The sequence below is a fragment of the Xiphophorus couchianus genome, chromosome 23, assembly GCF_001444195.1.
Source record: "Xiphophorus couchianus chromosome 23, X_couchianus-1.0, whole genome shotgun sequence".
In the NCBI taxonomy this organism is placed as follows: Eukaryota; Metazoa; Chordata; class Actinopteri; order Cyprinodontiformes; family Poeciliidae; genus Xiphophorus; species Xiphophorus couchianus.
The window spans coordinates 6,570,194-6,588,826 of record NC_040250.1 but is presented as its reverse complement, the minus strand read 5'-3'; the positions used below and the strand labels follow the sequence as shown (position 1 = coordinate 6,588,826).

General features: G+C 38.4%; 1 protein-coding gene across 2 annotated transcripts in view; it reads left to right on the top strand.

Moving 5' to 3' along the window:
• mrpl11 (mitochondrial ribosomal protein L11) overlaps positions 1 to 18,633 on the top strand; it is a 77,579-nt gene that overhangs the window by 21,217 nt on the left and 37,729 nt on the right. Inside the window, exons 1-2 of one of the 2 annotated variants that reach the window (XM_028009445.1) lie at positions 4,390 to 4,414; positions 4,542 to 4,720. In XM_028009445.1, the coding sequence (XP_027865246.1) occupies positions 4,598 to 4,720 (123 nt within the window). In that variant the 5' untranslated portion in view covers positions 4,390 to 4,414; positions 4,542 to 4,597. Of the gene's footprint in view, positions 1 to 4,389; positions 4,415 to 4,541; positions 4,721 to 18,633 lie in introns of those variants that run through there. The other variant, XM_028009444.1, reaches the window with a different exon arrangement.

Sequence of the window (18,633 nt, the reverse complement as noted above, 5' to 3'; positions counted from 1 at the left end):
ACATATAGAGCTAATTTCACCAACATTTACAAATAAAATAAACTTACCTACACTTCAATTTTACATTATTGGTCGGAGTCTAAAGTTAACTGACTGAACATGATCTGGACGTCATATTTTCCCCCTTTTTTGCATGTAAATTTAGCAGCATCACAGAGGCGTAACAAAGGTCATTGAACTGGTTTCCTGTTGTTGCAGGTACAAAGGCTGATCCCACTGAGAAACTTAATTACTATTCGGCTTTTATTTCATCAGACTGCAGCAAAAAGATATGAAAGATAGAGAGAGGAGAAGACTTAATTTCCCCAAGGCTGATATAATACCAGTGTCATTTATATTGAGCGCAGTCTGGGACTTTCAAACCAGAGAGAAGTCTCAAAGACCAATTTGTTCATTTTTCAAAAATTACATTTTATTGAGGTTCAATATCTGCAACCTTGACTTTTAAATAAAAGATTTAGAGGCGCCATTGATGGTGGCTGCAGTTCGACTTTCCTCACTAATTAGGAACAAAGTGAAGCTAATAGCTTGAACAGCAAGCAGCAGTGGGCTTCCCCGGTGCAATATAGCATGCCGTCTTTATTGCAAACAGATTAATTTCTTCGGTCAATGTCTGCTTTATCCTTGAGATGCGCTCGGTTTTAATTATGCTGCAACACGACGGCGTCGGCTGCCTGTTCTGTGACAACCTTCAGGCGTTTCTGAGGCTCGGGTGATAAAATGTGACGTGTTTCTGCATATGAAGCGTAGACGGTTTCTGCAAACCTGCACATTTTCCCTGACAGCTGCGATTTCTTTCGTTTCTTACCTCAGTGCTGACGTTTTACTGACATGTTTACCTCTGTCAAAAATCTTTTTTCACACCTGTGATGGTTTCCAGACAGGCTTCGGCGGAGTCTGAGACGTTACAGATTGTCTCTGAAATGTTGGATTTTGTGATGGATGGATGGATGGATGGATGGATGGACGGATGGATGGATGGACGGATGGACAGTTGGATGGTTGGACAGATGGTTGGATGGACGGTTGAGTGGAGGAATGGATGGATGGTTGGTTGGGCAGACGGTTGGATGGTTGGACACACAAACGGTTGGATGGTTGGACAGACAGATGGTTGGATGGTTGGACAGACAGACGGTTGGATGGTTGGACAGACGGTTGGATGGCTCCAACGTTTAACCAACAGGACAATGAATTAAGTCTGAAAATAATAAAAATTTTCTCTTTCATTGTTTTTTTCCAGACTTTTCCAGGTAGACCTTGAATCCCAGCCTCTCCCTGCGGTTCGGTTTATTAATCAGACGTTGTGCCTTAACAAATTGCTTTCCAGTGGCGCTCTCCAAATCTCAAACTAATTACTCTTCCTGTGTTCTCCGTGTTAATGCTGATGCTGTTAGCATGAAATGCCTAAAGAGGGGCCCAGAAATGTGTCTGTTCCTGCACATTAGCGCAGCTTTGATTTGATTACTCGCTGCAGAGCATTAACTCAGCTCTGACCGAGCCGTCATCGTGCAGCATTCAGCCACACTGTTGCCTGCTCTGCCTCTAATATAAATTTAGCCGGGCGAAACGCTCAGCTTGTGCCGTTTTGACGCCTTATGTAGGTCAATTCTTCTTCGGCGGCGTGTGATGAGTGATTTGGTATTGTGGAAAAGGGAACTGCGGTTTTATTATTCATACTCCAACAGAGTTTGGAGATTCGGTGCATTAAAGCATGACTCTGTCGCTTCCCCTCCTCGCAGAAGTGGTATTCTTTCTCTAAATTGAAATTGAAATGAGCATTTGATGTCGGTCCGAACTGTTTTTCAGCCTCAAAAACCTTGTTAAGATTCATCCCTGAACGGCCCATTTTCAGTTTAAAAGCCTTTAATTTCACCGTCTAGCTGCGGTTTCTGTAAGATTTATTGAGTTTTTTTCTTATTTAATTGCAAAAGTGGCTTTTCTAACTTCAGATTTAATGCAATTGGGCTCCGCAAAGTGGACCCAACTCTCACGTAATTTCTCCACAGTGCAACAGCTGAACACATGAGGTGAGCAGCGTGAAATTGACCTTGGGAAAGCAGCAGTGTGTGCGCGTCACGTTGAGATTGTTATTCAGAGAATCCAGACTAAATGGGTTTTATTTGGGACTCTCTCTCTCTGCAGAACCAGCGCCAGCCTTAATGCCCTTACAAATATTGCCTCATGGTGGCTGCACCTTAACGGCCGCCCGATAATCATCAGTTCAGATAAAATCACGTCTTTTCTTCGGAGCAGCTTATCCGTGTTTGTAGCTTCAGAGCCGTACGAGGCGCCGTACAGCTTTACGGTCGTGTCTCTTCTGTTGATCTAATTGGATACCCTCTGTTGCCGACGATGAATCCTCTCTCTGCTCTCAAGCACTTATTTTATTGAATGCATGGTTCCCCTGAAACTCAAAGCTGTGTTTTAAAACTTGTCTCTTTCCACTGGCTCCAGCCATTGATCTTTCTTTCCTCTTCTTCTTCCTGTCCGTTTTTTACGGCTGTATCACTTTTTATTCCTGTGGCAGATTATACGTCTGCTTTTACGTCCTCTGCCTCCCCAGAGAAAGGCTCTAAGTTCAGGCCATTCCCTCCTCTCTGCTAATTGACTCCTAATTTCACAAATGCACTTTAGGGTGGAAAGGAAAAGCCGACTCGTCTGTCTGTCCATGTGGAGGACTGACATGAGCAATAAGCTTCACTCTCACCAGACACACACCTGCAATTTTGTTTAAAAATTATCTGGAAATGTTCTTCTTTTGCCTGATTCTGTTATTTCATAAATGTGGCATTTATATGAATTATTTTCATTTATCCATCCATCCATCCATTTTCTGTCCACCCTTGTCCCTAATGGGGTCGGGAGGGTTGCTGGTGCCTATCTCCAGCTACGTTCCGGGCGAGAGGCGGGGTTCACCCTGGACAGGTCGCCAGTCTGTCGCAGGGCAACACAGAGACATACAGGACAAACAACCATGCACACACACACTCACACCTAGGGAGAATTTAGAGAAACCAATTGACCTGACAGTCATGTTTTTGGACTGTGGGAGGAAGCCGGAGTACCCGGAGAGAACCCACGCACGCACAGGGAGAACATGCAAACTCCATGCAGAAAGACCCCGGCCGGGAATCGAACCCAGGACCTTCTTGCTGCAAGGCAACAGTGCTACCAACTGCGCCACTGTGCAGCCCTTATTTTATATTTATTTTCATTTAGATCTTTAAAATATAAAAATGTAAACATTACTTTATATTTCGTGATTTTTTAAAGAATAATAAATGACGTTTTAATCAGTTACTCAGTATTTGAGGAGACTTTATACCAAATACATTGTTTCACTCTTACTTGAGTATGAGTTTTGGATGCTCACTATCATCCATCATGGAGTCCACCAGTAGCCGAATCAAAGCCGCTGTACCTTCCATTTCTAAACCAATCAGGGCTTGTTAATGACCAGTTTAACCATCAACCAGCTGTTAATGACCGGTTTAACCATCAACCAGCTGTTCATGACCAGTTTAACCATCAACCAGCTGTTCATGACAAGTTTAACCATCAACCAGCTGTTCATGACAAGTTTAACCATCAACCAGCTGTTCATGACAAGTTTAACCATCAACCAGCTGTTCATGACAAGTTTAACCATCAACCAGCTGTTCATGACAAGTTTAACCATCAACCAGCTGTTAATGACAAGTTTAACCATCAACCAGTTGTTTGGTTTCTAGCTATTAACTCGTTTTTCAGATTTTTAAGCTTCTCTTGTCATTACTTTGCTATTCTTTGGGACAGCAGTTTGAATATTTTCTCGTTTCTCGTCTTTGCTGCGACTTTGGGCCCTGATGTCGATTTCAGTTTCTCCATTTTCCCTAAAGCTCTGAATATGTTCAGTCACTGATGCGAGTTTTTACAAATAGCGGGATTTCCTCTAGTGACGCAACCAGTGACGGCATTCCTTAGCCAACCGTTGACCAAAAAATAATTGTGAATTTTTAGTGTGTAAAATTAACAAATCTTGGTTTACCCTCTTTTGAAGATCATTGCTGATGTCTTTCCATCCTGGCATGGTGTTAAAACTCTCACCTGTACTTAATTAGCATCACCTGGGTTCTACTTTCCATCTTACACAAATGCCTTTTCTATACTTTAATTTTCATTCGATAATTAATGACAGCATGGAATCTGTTCTGCGTATTTAAAGGTAATTTTAGAATAAAGTCTTGACATATTCACAGAAAGGTGTACTTTCTTTCTACCTTGTCTGTAGTTAAAGGCAGCGAGTTTCTCCCTCGGCAGCTGATCTGCACTGCGACCAGCTCCAGGAAAGCAGCTTTTTCTTTGACAATCGAAGGCAAAGATTTTTTTAATTACTTGCCTGACGCAGAGTAGAAAAGCTGTGGCTCTGCCTGTGGGTATTCATATTGACTTGAGTGTATGATGTTTTAATGAGGCAGCCTTGTGAATGATTTGTTGCAATTGTGTACGCTTAGAAGACTAATTTGTTTGTTTTTTCCCTCGTTTTTCTGTGTTTCCAGTGGATGGATTCTTTGTTGACTCTGAGGCAGATTTGAGGTTTTAACAACAGACCAGGATGTCAAAGATCTCCAAGGCGGCGAAGGCGGTGAAGAAAGTGGACACAGGAAATGTAATCCGGGCCATCGTGAGGTCAGGACAAGCTGCTCCCGGCCCCCCGCTGGGCCCCATCCTGGGACAGGTAAATTAACTACCATTTCACTTCTTGTTCTCTGAATTTGCTCTGAGTGATCTTTAATATCAACCTAATTGCAGGAGCCTTGCTTTGTTTTATTAGCCGACCTTTCTCACACAGCTTCCATTAGCCGTCAGACAACCTGATCCTTTCTTATTTTCACTTTGCCAATCACGCCGCTCCCTCTTCCCCCTCCACTGACCTCGCGCTACACCTCCATCTCCTCCCACAGCTCTGTTTAGACTTCTTATTCTAGTCGCACAGCTCCATTGTGCAGCTGTGTGCCACACACTTCCCTGAGCGTGCAATGTTTTTATCAGTTTCCAGGCTAAAGACACTAACGCCTCCATCAGCAGCAGCTGTCCATAAACATTAGCTTCACTCTTTACAGGCCTGTAGATGAAATGGGACTGAACGTTTGAAGGCTTCAGCTTAAAATCTTCTGTTCTCCTTTCCGCTTCAGTTGCTCCACTGAGGCAGCCGAGGTTGTATGGGTTTCTTTTTTTTTTTTATTTGTTTCTCAGGAATGCACCACTGCAATTTTTTCTCCACTGATGCCGATTGTAACCAGAAAAATTTATCTGCTGGCTGCTACAGTAACAAGAAAAGTCAGCACTCCTCAAACAATGAATGCTACCCGAGTTATTTATTTTTTTCCTGAATAAAACAACAATGCTGTGTCTCAGGTACTCAGTGCAAACAGAGCTCCGCCATGTTTGGTCAGCTGGTTTTACCGTTGTATGCGTTGTACAATGACTGCTGGAAAAGACAAGTGTGTTTTTAGTTTTGTTAACTTACCATTCGGACACTATTTGCTACATTGTTGTTGGTTGTGCAGGAGGTTCCACTTGTGCTTTTCGAAGATGTATGGTTTTATATTTGCGCATCTGTTTGCAGCCAAAGTCAGTCGTCAAGGCCCGCTATCACACCTGAATCAAATGATGGTTCATTTAGCAGTTCTCTGCAGAACTTCAACATGCTGAGATGAATCAGCTGTGTTGGAGCAGAGACACTGGATGCATTCATACCAGCTTTGTTTAATCTGCTTTAATCCAACTCTAGTCTGTCTAGAAAGTTTGGTTCGTTTGTTGAGGTATGAATGCGCAGTAGAACGCTGATCTGGACCAAAAAAAACAAACTCTGGTCCACTTAGAGTGGACCAGAGCTCAGTTGAAGTGAACTCTGGCGCATACATATGTGAATGCCAAGTGGACCGGAAACCGCTCTGAAAGCAGGATGTGGACTATAGCGCAGGGCATTCTGGGTAAATACAACCAAAACAAACACGAGTCGATAGTTAGTGGGAGAAATGGGTCGTGGTTTTCTACCAAAGACAAAAGAAGAATCCTACAACTGCTAAAATCTGACACTACTTCATGTTTTTTGTTTACATTTTGTGAAGAAGGAAGTTGCGCTCACGTGTTCTTCTGAGGTCTTTGTGTCGCTTCCTTCAGTGGCACTTGATGCAGCGCCACCACAGGCGAGGAGGGGAACAACTTTCTCAAAGTTTGTTTCAGTGTGAAAGCGAAACACATCAGCTGGAAATGTAACAAATATTTTAAGAGATGCTTTTTATGACTTGGACACCACTGCTTTAAGATGCAACCAGGAGAATGTCAGGAAAAACCAGAGTAATCGAACAGCTGGAGTTTGTTTGGTGTTAATCAGAGGTGCTCTAAATTTTGGCAAGTGTGTCCTTACTGGCTCCTTCTCGGTGTGAGTTTGCATGTGGTAAAAGTTTTGGATCTGGTTAAGTGGGTGTAAAACTTCTATTTTTGCATCCCAAACAATTGAAGACCTTTTACATCCAGTGATCTTGCTTCAAAGTCTTTCCTGTAAAGCTTTTATTTTATTTCTCACCATAAAGGAGCAATCTGCCCCTGCTTTTACGGCCATTGAGCTATTAAAGGTTGATCGTCCCTTTCCAGATTGAGTGAAAGCAGCTGCTCGGCTCGTTTCTGTACATACAAACGATCCAGTTAACCTCTTTTAATGGACAGTACTCATCAGCCCTGAACGCTGTTGCACACTCTGAAACCAGATCAATTCTCACACTTAATCCATCTGAGTGACTTAATGGCGGCGCTCAAGACAGCAGGACGGGAAAGTGAACAAAGCTGGCAGAACAGAGAAGATGTGAAAAAGGAGATAAGAGTTAAAATTATCACACGCTTCTTTCAAAGCCGGCTTCTCGTTTGTTACAAAATACTAAAATTCAGCTAAAACAGCCAAAGAAAAATAGCTTTTTTTACTTCGCCTAATCAGGAAAACGTCTTTAACTGCACAGCCAGACACAACTGATTAAACCACTTGCCAAGAACAGACAATTAAGGCTTCAAATTATAAGACAATGAGCATCTGTTCTGAGACGCTGGTGTTATTTCTGACTGAAGGACGTCTGAGTTCGTTTGAACCGAACACAGAAGCTTGGAAGTTAAATATTAAATATTTCATTCTGCTTCCACCCGTGGATTACATTACAAGCATTGCTAAATTGTGCGTCCTATTCTTACATGACGGGATGTTGCAGCAGAAATGAAGGCAACGCGAGGGAAAGTAATTTGGTTACGCCGGCGCAGCGGCTCATCAGTTTATCCCAGCTGGTTCCGGTGGAATTTTTTAAGCCACCTACTGAATAATTGTTCCAGAAATGGTGGCAAATTGGGAGTTTTTTTTAGCTATTATAGCAAACAAAGGATTGCATTGTCAAGCAGATTTTCCTTAGAAAGATGCTGCTTCTGGTGCTTCACAGACATTGGTATTCAGGGTATTTCATGTGCAGTTATGGGGAAAATAAAATACCCCATTCTGTAAATTCTAGTTTTGTTTGTGTGTGTATTTCCTGTCCTCAGAGCCCTACAACAGGAGTACTGGGGGACATTTCCCATCTCGCTTTAATGGCTTTTATTAATTTAAAGGTACAATAGACTTCTGGTTCAGGCAGCATCGAGGGCAGACAACTACATTTATAAAGACACAAGCATGAGCCGGGGAACCGGAATGACGGATCAGAGAGCCGACAACAACAAACAAAGGTCGTTTATTAGCTGCAGAATATTAAAATAATTTGATCTTTACCTTTGAAATGTATTTAAAACTATCCTCAGGTGTACAAAAAAAACCTTTTTCCACTGTGATTGTTTATCTAAGAAGAATGAGGTCAAAATTCAAAATGGAGAACTGGGCATTTATCGTATCGTCTGTCATTTATCGTGATAAGTTTTGATTTATTGTTGCCACAATAAAATCCAATTAATGATGGTTAAAACTCCTCCGATTCTCTCCATATTGTCGGGATTGTTAGTTTTACTGTTTTACTGTCAATAGATGTAAATATATGATTAAATGCATTTACTGTGTGAAGTTTAGTAATAAAATCCCACTTCTTTATGTGACGAATGTCCTAAAGAAGTGTATGCTGAATCAAACAACAATTGTGCTGTTATGAATGTGACAAACACATTCATAGAGCCACCTAAAAATAAGTAATAAATAGTTACTAATGTCACATTTATTGTTGTCACAATACTTCTACAGAATATTATGATAAAATAAGTCCACCCCTACTTATGAGTGAACAACTAACCCTTCCTTCCTTCAGATTTAAGAGGAACATTGGCAGCCTACTGCAGCGATTAAAATTAATTACATTTTTTATAGTGAGAAAGTAGACATGCATGAATTGTTTTGCCAATTTAGAACAGAAAAGTTCAAAAACAAAGGAATTAAGAAGTTGAATATTTCTCAAAGGTAAATGTATGGAAAATGTTTCCCACTGACCTCACATGCTTGTTTTCCTGTCAGTTAATTTATCAGCTTCATCTGGAAGGAGCATTTTCATTTTTTCTTCTTGTTCTGATTTATTAAGGCATTATAGTTTGGGATTTTTCCTTCATTTATTCATTATAAAGTCACCAAATCACTCAAAAAACAAATTTTTTATTGAAACATACATGTTCGCTGAAGGAGATCATGATTGTTCTTACTTTTATATTTTTTGTTTCGTTCAGATAAATCAGAAAACAAAGCCAGTGTTTGTTTTCCTTCCCCTCCATTGTGGATATTATATAAAAATATGTATTTTCTGAACATCACAGACTTTTATTTTATATTTCTGTTATAAGTTTGAGTAAATAAATCACCACTGCACTTGTAGGCACTCTGGGGGAAAAATAAAAGCTTTGCTTGCAGATGGAGGGAGTTTGTGTGTAGCATTAAAAGCAACATTTTTTATTATTTTTTCTATATCCTGTCTCTTCTGGGTTCAACCAAGCATTGTTACTAATTAACAAATGACATTTTTGGATAGAATAAAATATATATATGTTGCTTAAAAAAAAACAGTTAAGGACTCATGTTATTGTTGATGGTTGATAAATTCATCCAGTCATCCAGAGACTTCCTGTAAAAAAGCCGGAGTTTGTGCCGTTTGTTGCTCTGGAGGAGATTTAGACCTCAGCAGATGAGATCCTGCAACTTTTAGATGCAACATTGCTGCAACGCACCTGAATCAACCGACTGAATTCCCTCATCAGCAGAAAAACACTAAAGATTATGTATTTATGCTTCCTTGAACAGGTTAGGATAGGTCTGTGGGCGATACAAAATGTGTTCATTAAATTTTTTGCGCAAAAATAATTCCTAGAAAAGTAGATTTTAGTCTGCTCAGTTCCACCTAATTTTAGCTGTTTTAGAGCGTCTTGTCACTTTAAATCCAAATAAGAAGCTGCTGGCCACGCCCCCCAACTCAACGTTTACACTCGCATATGAAAATGGCTGCAAACAAATGTGCAATTATACAACTGTACATCTTTGAAAAGCAGAAGTGGAACCTCCTGCACAAGCAACAAGAATGTAGGAAATGGTTTCTGGATGGTAAGTCAACAGCAAAACACGTGTCAATACATTGACCAACAGCTGACCAACCGTTCTGGAGCTCTGCTTGGGTTGCTAGGCAACGGCACACTTCCTTTCCAATGTGACTTAACGACTGAGGTTTTTTGAAACGTCTCATTTTCCAGACACTAGAAAACATTAACTTACAGCTTTGGAAAAAATTGAAAGACCACTTAAATGATCATTTTCTCTGACTTTACTTTTTTACAGGTATATGTTTGAATAAAATGAACATTGTTCTTTTATTCCATAAACTACTGACATGTCTCTGAAATTCCAAGCAACAATTTAGTATTTATTTGCAGAAAATGAGAAATAGTCAAAATTATTCATTCATATTCATTTAGAAACAACAATACTAATGTTTTAACTCGGGAAGAGTTCAGAAATCAGTATTTGGTGGAATAACCAGGAGGTTTTCAATGGGGCTCCGTGCTGTGGGCTCTTATTTTTATCCAAACTGTATTTCCAAAAAACGGCTGGGTGTTGTTTTTTTTTTAAAGCTCTTGGGTTGTTTTTAGAAGCAATTGAAACCCAAGTGAAAGTACAGAAATGTGCTAAATGTGAATTTTCTCATAAAATCCCCCCCATTTAAAGACTGTTGTCAATCTTCCAAGGTTCGGGTGTGCCAAGAAAATGAGCCCAACTTCAAATCATGTGCATAAAAATAAATATTTTTGGCAGTTTGCTAGTCTGCAGCCGCTGTTCGCATTTGAAAAAGTCTGGCGGCAGGACTTAGGTTTGTAAAGTTGCGGCTAAATGAATCTCAATACCTCAACAACATTTGACAAAAACCAAATATATGAGAAGAAAACGCCAAGTATGAAGCACCAGGGTGAAGAAGAAGTGATGCGGCTGATTGTTGAGTCTCAGCACGCCTGCAGTCATTGAGCCAGCCATGAAGGGGTTAATTCAGACGCCATCTGTCTTAAAGTCCCAAAGGTTGGTAACAATGAGGTTCAGCAGCGTTGTACAAATAAAAACAGGTCAACATTTCTTCACAACGATGTGACGGATTGTCAGAGTCGTGCAAAAAAAAAAAATGTTGCTTGAGTACCGAGTTTATTTGAATTTTTCCTCTTTATCTTCACTTTCTGTGGATTAAACGACAATAGTCTGGAATGTGATGTTCTTTGGAAAACATTGGAACGTAAAATAATTGTTCTCTGTTTTTCCCTTGCCACTGTGAGAGAGCGTAGTAATATTTTTAGGCTACCATATTACATTATTTGATTATATAGTTATATTTTTATGAGTGCCGGGATTTTAATGCATTAATTTCTATTAATTTAATACGTACATTTTAACAAGTTTAACACAATTTGTTACTCTTTTCCCCCTTATTTACATACAAAAGTCCAGTTTTTGCTTAAAAAACGATTAAATGGGATTAAATACTATTGTTGTGTTAAAAGTAGTTAGCCTAAAATACCATCTCAATGTTAAACAAGCTACAGAAAGTACTTTGTAAGAAAGATGTTTTTATTCAAATAAATTACATGAATTATCAGGGTTTCTTGAAACTGTTAAAAAAGAGGATAATTTAATGTTAACTTTGGACAAAACGTTGGCTCTTTACTCTTTAATTTTCCCGGATCCTCAGCGAGTGGCGGCGTGCTGCTAAAGCGAAAACAACAACAAAGCGCGTTGACGTCACAGATCACAGAGTTTAATCTCATACAAAGCAATCAACAACAAAACTGCAGAGGAACAGAGATATGCATTTTTCTCATAAAAATAAAGACAGACAAGGGGAAAACAGACAAACACAAAACAAAAAGGCAAAGACGCGTCTTTGGAGAGAGCCGATGCAAAAAGGCAAAATGGTGGCCGCTCTCTGCATTTTCTCTCCTGACACGAAATCTTATACTAAAGAGGTGTTTCTCTATTTAATTTATGCACTCAAGGCGTTCCTCCTGTTGACCAACTGGAAACTCCCTTAGGCACTCAGAGAAACTTGGAACTCCCCTCAATCTACGGCCAAGATCAAAGGATCATCTGTCTTCTGACGAGACAAAAGAGCTGATCGCTGGCCCTGACCCCCCGTGGCTCCCACAGTCATTCTGAGTACAGAACGACCTGAGATACAATCTCACAGATACCTGTGAAATCTAAAGTCTCTCTGCATTGCCGGGAATGCTAATTTTATGGCCTCCTATGGCCCGGCCTCACAGCAGGGAGACTCCATTGAGTGATCTGCATTTTGGCCCCGGTTTGTCTGAATGCCTGCTCATCTGCTCAATCCCAAATGCTCAACAGAAAACTGTTCCAAATAAGAGTGCTGAATTTACCTTTTACACATGTCGTAAGATTAACTGTATTAAGCACTAAAAATAATCATTTTTCCTTAACAAAACACATGAAAGCTAAATTAGTATAATATCACTTTACGTCAAACTGATGGCTGTAAATAACCAAACAATAAATATCTTTGTTGTTGAGCTCATATGTCTATTAGGACTGAAATGATTAATCAGATTAATTGTGACTAATAAACTATTAAAATAATTGTCAACTAATTTAGTAAACTATCATTAACCAAAGTATATAAAGTAGGAAAAATACCATTTGCTGAAAAAACAACAAATTGACAGCAGTAATTAAGCCAAAACTGTAAAAAAATATTTGTACATTTTGCATTTAGGATAAATCTGTAAATATGTTTTACCCAAAACTCCTCAAGTGGCCGAGTTTTAGCTGGTTCATAGTCACTAAAAATGCTATATTACTGCATTTTAGTCAATAAAATGCTTATTTTCCTTTAATAAAGGAATTCAATTGTTTATTGGTATATTTTACTGTATTTCTAATATTGTAGAAAACAGAAAAGAAATGAGAAATTGGTAAAATGTGCCGATCTTGTTACACAATTAATTGAACTGATAGAATAATTGATGATTAAAATAGTTGTTAGTTGCAATTATTTAACCAAAAGGGGTCAATCATATGGTTTTTGATTAAATGTAGTAAATTTGAATGAACAGAAATTTACTCGTTTAAAATTTTTTATCAACTCCAACAACTAATTGATATATTTCATATATTAAAAATGTAACTCTTCTCATTAAAATCTAATTTAACATGAAAAACAACTGAGGATTCTTAAAGTGCACAGACGTCAGTTGAACATAGTTTCTTTTTGGTCGTGTAATCTTTTGTAGGACCGGTCCAGATATTCTGTTCAGGTCGGCGGTGTCTTCATCTTTCATGTCACTCATAATTCGTTGTCTCACCTGGGCCCCGAGCGGGCGCTCACTTCAGCTGTCAGGCGTCCTGCGGCGAGCGGATGGAGGGCAGAGCCCCCCTGCAGAGGGCGAGAGCTCAATTCATCCTGATTTCCTGCACGAATCCAGACATCGAAGGCAGCACGCCTGCTGGCTTTTAGGGGTTTTTAAGCAGCAGGTCTCAGAAGGGTTACCACGGCAATAGATGGCGTGTCACAATCTGAGCGGTTCCCATTGTAATGGAATAATTAGTGTAGAAGTGCTGGGTGACTAATGATGAAGCAGGAAGTGAGTGTTACCTCGTTTCAAGTGCGACTGCGTTCCTGCTGAAAACTGAGGCTGAATTCAGCCCCACACGGCCGGAGGTCCTCAAAAATTTAACTGTTTCATGAGGAAATTTTGGGATAAATTTCCATATTAAGCTACTTAGTCAGATTCATGGCAATAGGGCATCAGCAGAAAAAAAAAATGTTTTTAATGTTTTAAAATCTGCTTGATTCGCACTCAAGACTTTTAGTTCCTAACTTTATGTATTACTTAACCCTTTCATGCGTAGCGGTCTCTGCAGTGGACAGCTGTCTAAAAGCCATTTTCTTTTGTTTCTTGTGGATTTTGATGTTATAAATGTACACAGACCACTGAAGAAGACACTAGTGCATCATTTAATACACTGCCAACTACTGGCCACCCACTGCAAGTGCAAGAACATTTTTGTTAAATTCAATATGGCTGACAGACGAAGAAGCAACTGGGGAATATCCAGTCCCTCCTTCTACTGTAGACGACTCTTGCAGGTAAAAAAAATAAATAAATACTGTGACTTCAAGTAACCCCTAAAGACCAATGCTACTGATGTATTTTCCAAATAACAACCTTGTTTTAGCAGAAAATTACAACTGATCACCTAGAAAAAAATCCTAAAGAAAAAAAAAATTCCTACCTTTTTTTTATGCCTTAAGAAAAACAAAAACACTTTGGAAAACAATCCTGACATAAAAGATCATATCTCATGCATGAAAAGGCTAAAATATTTTTTCTCCACTTGATGGTAAAATCTGAAAACTTTAGTTTTTGCTTCATTTACTCCAGATTGAAGTGTTTTATTGGTGTATTTGGGTTCCTTGTCCTTCACTTGCATCTCGTTAAGTTGTGAGATTTAAAAGTTGTGAGATTTAAAACTCAAACACACAAAAACACAGTTAGTGTGTTTGAGTTTTTATGAAGTTCATTGTTAAGACTTTATTCTCTCTGAGTTTGTACCAAACAGTCCAAAAAATGCCAGCGTATTCGCAATTCAGCATTCATTCATTTTTCCGCGGAACGTGAAAATTTGCCTATTTTTTGTAAAGCAAATCTAAAATATTCAAATGGAAATGTATCTCAGGAAGCCAAAATTTCTTGGCATTTAGTCGAACGAGTTTCTATTAACTTCTTGTTTGTTGGCAGATGATTTAGATATTTTTTCCCAACTTTAATCTACATCTGTTGACCATTTTTATAAAACTTTTCTGTGACCGTCCCTCAGTATTGTTGTAATTTTACAATTACTCCATTATTTTTAAAGATCTTCTTACTCTTTTTTTTTTTACCCATTTTGCTTGGGAATTAGAAACTTCCTGTAATATTTCACTTCACGTGTTTAAATCCATCTTTACGTTTAAGCAGCTACGATCAAAAGACTCACCTAATAATCGTGCAAACAGCGAATATTCCCTGCTGTTTCAGTGTAACAACAAACACAAAAGCCCACAGCTGAGGTTGGGTTATTCGGAGCCGGCTGTAAATGTTTTCCATCCTTGTTCGTTTAGATCCCTGAATGGATTTCTGTCTGCTTGGCGATTGATGTTTGGGAAGCCGGGCTCACAGCAGGACCTTCAGCTTGTTACTCCTGGAGAATCACATTTTAGACTTTTTGTTCTTCTGCTAATCTTTCTCTGGAGACCTTCTGTCTCTTCTAACCTCCTTTTTCTTCCGTGCTCCGTTGCACAAACACCTAAATAGCAGGTTTATTCTGAGAAGAAACACCCGACTTATTAGCTCAGATATTGCAAATGAATTTTTGTAAGCAGGATTACAGATGCATAATTTAAGATTTGCATCAAGGAGCTGTGAGTAATTCATCCCCAAACATCCCTGCAGCTTGATTTCATACCTGCTCTTTCTTCTCTTTCTTTCTTTCTTCCTAAATTTTGCATAATTCATAAAGAGCGTTGGTACACCATGGTTTTGCAGATGACAGTCTCTCCTCAGCTTTCACTAAGTTATTCAGTGTTAGAAATACAATCTTTTCACATTGCGGCACAGGAAATTTTATACTTACTTTACAGTTTCTGCCTTAAAGCTGCTGGGATACATTTTTTAAATGAGCCGCATGATTATGTGCAATAAGAGTAACTCATCCAACTCTCCTCTGTCTTGGTTTTCTGGCTTCCTTCTCTGTTTGTTTGGTCTTTTCTGCTTTTGGTAATCATGATTATGAGCGTTTAGCGGCTAAATTACTGAATTAAATATCAGCTGAATCTGATATTTAATGAGCAGACTCTCTAAATACGCCTTCTTTCCTGAAATGTGGGTTGTACGCAGTTAAATATTTATGACACATCAGTGTTGTTTGCCGTTTGTATCTGGTACATTGCATCCTCCACAAAAACGTGTAAATGTTTATAAATTTAATAAATCGTCTCCCTGACAGAGATCGACGTGATCTATGAATTTCTCTTCGGTGTCAATACTGGAAAATCTTTGATTAATTATAGCTAACAGCTACAGATCGAACAGTTTTTATTGGTTTAAGCTGGGATTAAAACAAAAATGTAACATTTGAAGATACAAACAATGTAAAGTTTAAAGCGTAGAATACAATTCAGATCATATATTCTTTTACATGTTGTAGCTATTTTTAAAAGAATGTATAATTTACATAGTTTTCTTTAAAATTGACCGATAAATGATGGTGGCTCTTTAAAACTAATTCATTTTTTCATCTATCAATATTAAGTTGGACTGTTTAATACATAACTCAACTTTATATGTATCTTTTGTTTTCTTAATAAAATAATATTTTTTTTTCACGACAAAAATCTATATATATTTAAAGAAAAATATATTTTTTCTTATTTTAAAAATATATATCCGATTTATTTCCTTTTTCTTTCTGTTGTCTTCCATTTATTCTGCAAAACTGAATGAAATGTCACACATTTTAACTTCATTACACCTTTTAAGTCTGAATAGTGTAAATAAAAAACTAAAATACGTAAAAAAGCGTTTTGGATTTTTAGTTTCTTAAATCTCAAATAAACACAAATCCTTTTTCTGAGATCAGTTAGAAGTAGTTTTATATTTATGCTTTCCTTTCATTTTAATTTTTTTATTTAAATGTACTTTAGGCTGAAAAGACTTTATGAAACCTTTTTTATATTATTATTTCTGCTCTGTTTGTTGCTTCTCTGTTTAACTGATTTGAACATTTTCTCAGGTTTAAGGCTCAGCTTTAGACGCGCAGCAGATCCTCCTGATTTGACAGTCACTGTGATTGTCACATAAATAATAACCTTTCTTCCATCTGAGTTGCTGTGGGAACTTTAAAACCTGATTGAAGATTAGCCATCAAAGCTGCTGCTGCTGCTAAATGTTTCATAGCGTGAGTCATTTAGCAGCATTTACCGCTGAATATTTTCTTTTCTTTTAAAGCGAAAGCCTTTATTTTGGCGGAGAGCCGACGTTTTTTCTCTTGCTGCTCGGCGTCAGAATCTCATGAAGATTCAAACAATTGTGATCATATATTTTAGTTTAATCCCCCCCAGCTCTGGTTTGAAACCTTTCACAGGAATGCTTCAGTGGGAGAGGGAAGTATTTTCGGATGCAGCTTCCTTGCCAAATGTTCGGAATTTGATAAATTTCATCGCTCTGTTATTTTTGCAACGTCTGATGAGGAGCAGTGGTTTCTTCCTGGAGCTTCAAGTTTGCAGCACTTACTGCCTATCTGTGTGTTTATGGCTTGTTTCACCTCTGAATGCTTGTTCCTCGCTGTGTCCTCTCAGAATATTCTGTTTGAGTGAAAGACACGTTAAATAATGCATGCAAGACTCCGCTGAAATCATTTTGCATGCAGAGTTTTCTCACTTTCCTTGTTATATCTCAGTCTTCAGGTTTGGATTGTTAGCGTTTCCATCCATCCATCCATCCATCCATCCATCCATACATCCATCCATCCATCCATCCATCCATCCATCCATACATCCATCCATCCATCCATCCATCCATCCATACATCCATGCATCCATGCATACATGCATCCATGCATACATGCATACATACATACATACATACATACATACCTACCTACCTACCTACCTACCTCACACTCATCCCTAACATAAGAGGTTCATTTACGAGGAGAACGTGCGAGCTGCATCCATCCTGAAGAGTTCAGAAATCAATATTTGGTGGAATAACCAGGAGGTTTTCAGACGGGTTCACTGCAGTGGTCTATTAATTGTTTTCCAGAGCTGTATAACAGTAATGGCATAATAATTCAAGAACACATTCTTGAATATCAATAAACTTTAAATTCTAACGAACATCTATCATTTAACACATTTTAAATATCCAGAATAAATAAACAAACAAAAAAACAAAAGAAAAAATAAAACAAAATTAATCATGAAATTTCTATAGACTCGGTTGATTTGGGGAAAATGTTGTAACATTTGTTACATTTTCAGCTGGTGTGTTTTGCTTTCACTCTGCTCTGTGTCAAACGATTCAAACCCTTTGAAAAACCTGTTCCCCTCCTTACCTGTGGCGGCGCTGCACCAAGAACCACCGATGGAAACAGCATAAAAACCTCAGAAGAAGACGCTGAGCGCAACTTCTTTTTTCACAAAATGTAAACAGAAATGGAGTGGCGCCAGATTTGAGCGGTTGTAGGACTTCCCTCTCAAGCGTTGGTTGTATTTACCCAGAATGCCCTGGACTGTAGTCCTCTTTCTGTAGTCCTAGGTTTGTAGGGAGTTCGGGCAAACAGACTAGAGCTTGATTAAAATGAACTAAACAGAGCTAATGTGAATGTAGCCTTAAAATGGAATGGAGAAAATGAGGCTCATTGCAAAAACTGGAAATAGTATTAGAAGAGTAAATAAAGGCATCATATAAGCAGAAAGACATTTTAAAATTAAAACTAAGAAAAAAGGGTGAGACACAATAGGAATAAACTGACGAACTGTTTTAATTTACAGGCTGCGTGAACCAAGTCGTTTTCGCTCATCTCATGTTTTCAGGGAGTTTTTGTAATAATTTAAACTATTAAAAAATGAGCCTATGGAAAATAAAAGCATACACATGAATTTTTTTATTAATATACTTTTAAGTGTTTGTTAAAGTTCAGTCTTCAGTCCATTATGGCGCCTTTGCTCCTTGAAGCCTCTGTTTTTTAGCAGTGGTGACTTTTAACCCCTAATTTCTGAGGAAAACAACAAATTTCTGCCTTTTTCTCATTAAACCAGAAGAACTTCTGACCTGTTTATTCATGGATATTTTGGATTCACTCAGTGAACTTTTGTGAAGTTGGACCTCATCAGCGAAGTTGTTGAATTACTCATAATCTGGGAAGGGAAATATTTAAAAGCCTTTTCTAACATTTATTTTACCAATATTTCTGATGTTTAGTCTTTGTTTTTATTTCCCCTTGTTTATATTTAAAGGTGAAACCAGCTTTATGTCTCACCTGATACCTTTAAATTACTTGTGATTCATCCTCAAGCTGCTTCTTTTCACGCTTTTTGACCCACTGTCTGT